Source organism: Ursus arctos, unplaced genomic scaffold (assembly GCF_023065955.2).
Source record: "Ursus arctos isolate Adak ecotype North America unplaced genomic scaffold, UrsArc2.0 scaffold_23, whole genome shotgun sequence".
NCBI classification, from domain to species: Eukaryota; Metazoa; Chordata; class Mammalia; order Carnivora; family Ursidae; genus Ursus; species Ursus arctos.
In genome coordinates this window covers 43,197,512-43,203,594 of record NW_026622908.1, presented here as the reverse complement: position 1 = coordinate 43,203,594, position 6,083 = coordinate 43,197,512, and the positions used below count along the sequence as shown (strand labels likewise).

General features: G+C 50.7%; 1 protein-coding gene across 2 annotated transcripts in view; it reads right to left on the bottom strand.

Annotated features, from left to right (window-relative positions):
- Positions 1-535: 535 nt before the first annotated feature.
- The window catches only part of KDM2A (lysine demethylase 2A), a 106,691-nt gene continuing 101,143 nt past the window's right edge, over positions 536-6,083 (bottom strand). For both annotated transcript variants that reach the window (XM_026483086.4, XM_044378450.3), the window contains exons 18-21: positions 5,647-5,810; positions 4,895-5,053; positions 4,095-4,310; positions 536-3,684 (exon numbers count right to left, since the gene is read on the bottom strand). In XM_026483086.4, the coding sequence (XP_026338871.1) occupies positions 3,503-3,684; positions 4,095-4,310; positions 4,895-5,053; positions 5,647-5,810 (721 nt within the window). In that variant the 3' untranslated portion in view covers positions 536-3,502. The remainder of the gene's footprint in view (positions 3,685-4,094; positions 4,311-4,894; positions 5,054-5,646; positions 5,811-6,083) is intronic.

Here is a 6,083-nt window from a genome sequence, read left to right as displayed (position 1 = left end):
CAACGGGTCTGTTCTGCAGCTTTAGCGGATGGAGGTTGGCCTTGAATCTCCAGGGACGGCCAGATTAGAAATCTCCAGGCCTTCTGAGGACAGCACCATGAGAGGGGGACGGGGGCTACAGGGAATTAGGTAATCACATTTGCACATCCGTTAAAAAAGTTCACCTTGATAAAGTAAAATAGCATGGTGTTTCTAGAAGCAAGTAATGCTTTTTGACATTAAAAAAAAAAAAAAAAAAGGAAAGGCAAGTAGTACAGGCACATGGTGGTTCTGATGCTTCTACTGAGGAATGAAGCAGGCAACCCTTAGCCTTAGCCTCCAGCACCAGCACCTGCATGACCTTCTGACACTCTCACGTGCGCACACACACACCAAGGCAGAAAAGGGTTTGTTTTTTAGTTTTTAAAGCCTTTTTATTAAAAAAAAAAAAAAAAAAAAAAAAAAAAAACCCCAAAAAACAAAAAAACAAAAAACATAACACCCAGAACCCCAAATCCGAAAAACTCAAATCAAAATTATTTCCCATTGGAGGCTATTTCTTTTTTTGTCTTTTAAAATTTTTATTACACAAATATCTCCCATTCCCATGTGTCAGAGGAAAGATGTCCTTGCTCCTTCTAAAACCAATAGTGGAGAACGTTTAGAAAACAAAAGTCCAACTAGCTTCCCTCCTTCCCTGGCCCAAAATAACCCCAATGTGTCAACTGAGATAGCAGGACTTGCCCCCTTAATGCTTACATTTAATTTAAAATTTTTAGCACAACATTGTAGAGTGACTCTAAATCAGCAACAAAAAATATATATTTACAATATTTCTTTGAAAAACAAAAAAAAAAAACACACAACCAAACCCTTTAAACATAGTGACTTTAGGAGTTTTATTTATGGAGCAGTTATTTTTTTAATCACCAAGTGATTTTATATTATATATATATAAATTTTCTTCCTTTCCTTTGTGGTTTTTCGCCCCGGTGCTTGGAAAGATGGAGGCGGGGTGTCTGGCCCTGCGGTCTGAGGAGGGCAGGCTCTCCAGGCAAGGCCACATCTCAGAGCAGATTGCAGGAAATGCGATGGGACTCCCGGGATCCTCTGTCCCCAGAGACATTTCTTTCCTCCACGCAGACCAACCCTCACCTCTAAAAACCATATCCCCCCTCACAGTCCTAGAGAAAAAGGAAACCCAGCAAGGGCACATAGGTCCATCTGCTGCCACTCCTGGGCTCCCTTTCCTGCTGACCAATTTACGTGCGCGGTAAAAATGCTTGTTTTTCCAAACCAAAAACAAACAAAAATAAAAACCACACCCCCCTCCCCCAAACCAAACCATCAGCTTGGAAATTTCTGTGGATGAAATGTCCCAAAGTCAGAGGCACTCTCCCGGCACAATCCCTGCTCTGAAGGGGTCTCTCCACCTCCCCTTTTATAAAAAGACAACAAAACGAAACAATCTTTTCAGTACTTTCCACAGGAGCAACCAAAAAAAGGCAGGAAGCTTCCAATTATAGGTCATTAACAATAATATTAATAAGGTTTTTGCTCAATACCCAGGGTTCTTTACAGAGAAGTTCCCCTAACTGAGGCACTCTGGAATAAGTCACTGGCATTTCCTCAAAGTTTCAGCCCCAGATCACTGGGGCCTGGAGACCAATGGAAGGGGCAGAGGGTCGGGAGCAGACTGCTGCTTTTACGGTGCAGCCAGGAGAATGAGCAGATCGGAAGAAACAGACACAATGCCACCCCTTACCAGGACCCAGTTTTCTCTTAGGAGGCCATTCAATGCCAGGGTCAAAGCTGGGCTAGGTGGCAAAGAGGGGGCCCCTCTGCCTCTATTGCTTTGGAAATGGCAAGTGTGCAGTTGGCGTCTCTCCTCAGGGCGGCTCACACTTCAGACCCCTGGTGCCTGGGCTCCTTCCCCTCCCCCATAGGATTTCAGGAGGAGGAGAGCCTGAGACTGGGCTGCAGGAAAGGGGCCAGGAAGGGAGGGGGCTGGAGGACGAGAAGGCGGGGCAAGGTTGTGCTATCGCTATCCTCACAGATGGGGAGCAGAGTGCAAATCCGCGTCTATCACTTATAAGCTCTTGCCACAGGCTGCTACTGAGCATCTCCTCACACACTTAAATATTGACCCAAAAGAAATTCTAACCTTTCCTTTTTTTTTTCTTCTTTTTTTTTTTTTTAAAGTGCAAAAAGCTCTCTGCTGCCCTAGAGAGAGGATCTTTGGACAGGCCGTTCAATGCAAAGTAAAAGGGGGCAGCTGATGGGGCTCGACACAGGGCGGTGGAGTGGGAGACACCATGCTCCCCTCCCTCCCTCCCTCCACACACACGTGTAATACACTCAGCCACACACACAGAGGCACATGCACACCCCCTTCCACGGCTACAGGCAGAGGGCAGGTGACTGGCTTCAAAGCAGGACGCCCCACCCCCTCATCCTGCCACAAGGTGCCAGATCAGTGAGCCACTGGGGCTAACTAAACACAGGCCTGGGCTCTGGGGGCTACACTACACCGGAGGCCCAAAACCTGCTGGGAGGCAGGTGGGGACCTAGCCAAGTTCTCTGCTCTCCCCAACTTGGGGAGATAGGCTGCTCCCTCTGAGGACACGCATCCTGGGAAAGCCCTGTCCAGGCAGGAAGGAGATACATGTGGAAAGGGCAGTGGGAGGCTAAAGAGGGAGGGGAACAAGGAGATGGTGCCTGTCTCAGAATCTGCCTAGGAAGCAATAAAATGGGGGTGTCCCTGGGGTACACAGTTCCAGCTCCTCTGAAGAGCTTCAACCCCAGTAAGTGCAACAAGGACCTCATAGAGACTAGTGGGCAAGTCTGGGGTGGGGTAACCTCATTACATGAACTATCACGAGCATCGGACAGGATCGAGCTAAAGGAAGGGGGAGAGCATGGACACGGATGAGAGGTTTTAGACACCTCAACAGCACCAGTATGATGGGCACGGGTCTGGCCTTCCTGGGGCTGCTGGCCCCTCCTGCAGAAGCCGGGAGAGTGTGGTGGAGGAGAGACACGCACTGGACACCACAAGGAGAACCTGGCCACGGAGACAGGGCCGCTTTCTTCCCTGGAAATTTGCTCAGAACCAGGCACGGCTGGGGACCATGGATGGGGAGAAGGACCCCAGGGCCCGGCACAGATGACAGTTGCACAGACACCCCAAACTGAGAGCCCGGCCTCCTGGCCGGTGAGCGAGCAGGCGGGTGGGCAGGTGAGCAAGCGAGCAGGCACCTTGACAGCACACAGCCTGTGCTTTCCCCTCGGATTCGGATCAATTTGCTACTCCTTTCTCCTTAGGAGGGAGAGGAGCAGGCAGGTAAGCCTGGTGTCTACCACCCTCTCTGCCCCACCTGTAGGGGAAGGGCTCAAGGGACAGGAGAGCAGAGAGGGAGTGTGACGCTGGCCTCAGAGCCCGTGCAGGGTCGGGGAGAGAGGCTCTCCTGGCTGGGGAGTCAGGGGAAGATCGCTTTCCTGTTCAGTCTGGGCTGCGTGTGTTTTAGCTGATCTTCTGTATCAGCTTCTCGTCAGACAGGCAGTAGAGACTGTTGATGGACAAGTCTGAGATGAAGTGCTCGCAGGCTTTTCGAGTGATCTGCTTGCATCCTCGCAGGTCGATCAAGGTGACATTGGCGATGCGCCGTAGGTAGATCAGGGTCTGGTCTGTCAGTTTATTGCAACCTAGGAGGAAAGTGACCATGAGGACAACGCTGTGCACACAAAGCCACAGGAGCCTGCCTTCGCTGCTCAGTCGCCCAGCTCTTTCCCTTAAAATGCTAAGCAAAGGCCCTCTTTGTCTTGTAACTACCTGGCTCAGAGACCAGAAGTGTCCCCTGATGCGTCACTCCTCATGGCTGACCAACTGCAGCCGGCAATGGCCATGCTCTTAAGCACCTGACACCTACCTGGGGCCTCCATCCCCCAATCAGTTAAGAGAGAAAGAAATCCATGTCCTTGTCCAGATATGAGGAAACAACTTAGTTCAGTTCAAACAGACCCACGTTCTCTGTTTTACTGGTCAAGCTCCAGGGAGGGCTGAGCCCTTCAGGAGGGACGGGGCACTCTCTGTCATGAAACGTCAGAGCAGGTACCTGCCATGTTGAGCTCTGTGAGGGAGTAGCGAGTGGAAGACCCGACAGCGGTGAGCAGATTGGAGGACTGATCTGTCAGGTGACTGCAGTGACTGAGGTCGAGTCGAGAAAGGAGGGGCATGTGGCGAATAATGAGGCGAAGCGTGGCGTCCGTGATGTCAAGGCCTGCCAGCCGGAAGTCAGTCATATTCCGGAGCTTGCTGCGATTGTCCTGACCTGCAGAGGCAAGAAACAGCCTAGATCAAAACTCTTACCTCTAGTCCGGCTCCAAGGCTGCAGGCAGCTTCAGCTCCTTCCTAGCGGGGGCCTCCTTGCAGGGGTTAAGCAGAACTGCCCACACCCAGCCCTGCCTGCAGGGAGTGAGCGGGGTGTGGGGGCAGTTTCTAGGAAACCAGACACGTTTTCTTTCTTCCCAGCTGCTAGATTATGCCTCACTTACACAGCAAAAGGGTATGTGTGGAACGCTCCACCCCTCTCCACACTCCCACACTTTTCCAGACCATAATGCAAACAGCTTTTAATGTCCCACCTCAACCATGAAGACTTCACGGACTTCCATTGGATTACACTATCTGGGTTTCAAACTCCAGTACTCCCTAAGACGGATTCCCTCCTCTGCCTGCAGGCAGGCAGATGGCTGTAAATAGCTAATCTGCACTTATACACAGCCCATCACTCTGTTCTCCATTTGCACTCATCCACAGCATCATTTCTGACACTTCCTTGGTTTCTGAGACAAAGTCTGTCAAAAGACAAAGCTACCCTAAGAAGAACACAGAGAAGTTAGGCCCAGAGCATACCTGGTTTATCAGCCGGTGGAGTCAGCAAGTCCCGAATTTGAGGGTCCTTGATTCCTACTGCCCACCGAAGATCAAGGGTCCTGAGAAGGGGGCAGCTGGAGGTGCTGAGGGCAGACACTGCAGACCAGGAACAGCCTGCTAGGAGGAGGTCTTTCAGTCCTTCAATGGGAAGAAACAGACACGCTATTACATTTTCTAGCTTTGGTGGTAAAACCAATTGCTTAGTTCCTACCAGAGTAATGTAGTGTGGGTGACTTCCTGTCTTCCTAAGACCTCAAAATGCTGAGGGGAACAAGGCGTTCTAAGGGGCCAATCATGGCAGTATCACACTCAAATCTTTTCAGTGACTGTGCCAAGACGACTCATTCATTGTCTTTGCTGTTCAGGGTCATGACTGATTAACCCAGCTAGTCTGGAGTGGTGCCTTGGGGACTGGCAGTTGGGGGCCCTGGGTGAAGCCCTTGCTATTAAGCAGGAAGATGATAATGGCATGGGACTGCTGCCCGATATTAGCCTACAGCAGTTTTATTTATTTATTTTTAAGATTTTATTTATTTGACAGAGAAAGCGCAAGCAGAGGGAGAGGGAGAAGCAGGCTCTCCGTTAGTAGGGAGTCTGATGCGGGACTCGATTCGAGGACCCTGGGATCATGACCTGAGCCAAGGCACTCAACCGACTGAGCCACCCCCGTGCCCCGCCCTAAACCAATTTTAAGCAGCACTGCCTACAGCCAGCCTTCCCTGCCTGCACACCTGGCAGCCTGTTGACGAGCCACGTCAGTTGTTTCTTGGAGATGTTGGTCCAACTGAGGTCAAGGCTGACTGGCTGCCTCTTGATGATGCCACTGAGAGCCTGGGGTACAATAGCCTTACACCTACTCAAGTCAATTTTTGTCCAAAGTCTCTTGTCGCAGCACCTGTGACAGAAGGAGACAGAAATGGCCGTCAATGACCCAGTACCCCTTGTGGGAGGCTCTCCCATCAAAGGGTGCTGCAGGCTTCTGGGAGAAGCAGAGCACGTGGAGAGCCACCCTGTCTACAAGCAGACAAGTACCACGCCCTGGTTTTTTCGGCCTCAGAGAAAAGGGCTTGTCCTTTACGGCAACCCTACAGGTTAAGTAGTGGATAACTTGACCAGTTCACCAATTTACTCTGGTGGAAGGGCTGAGAACACAATTGTTAGGAACACA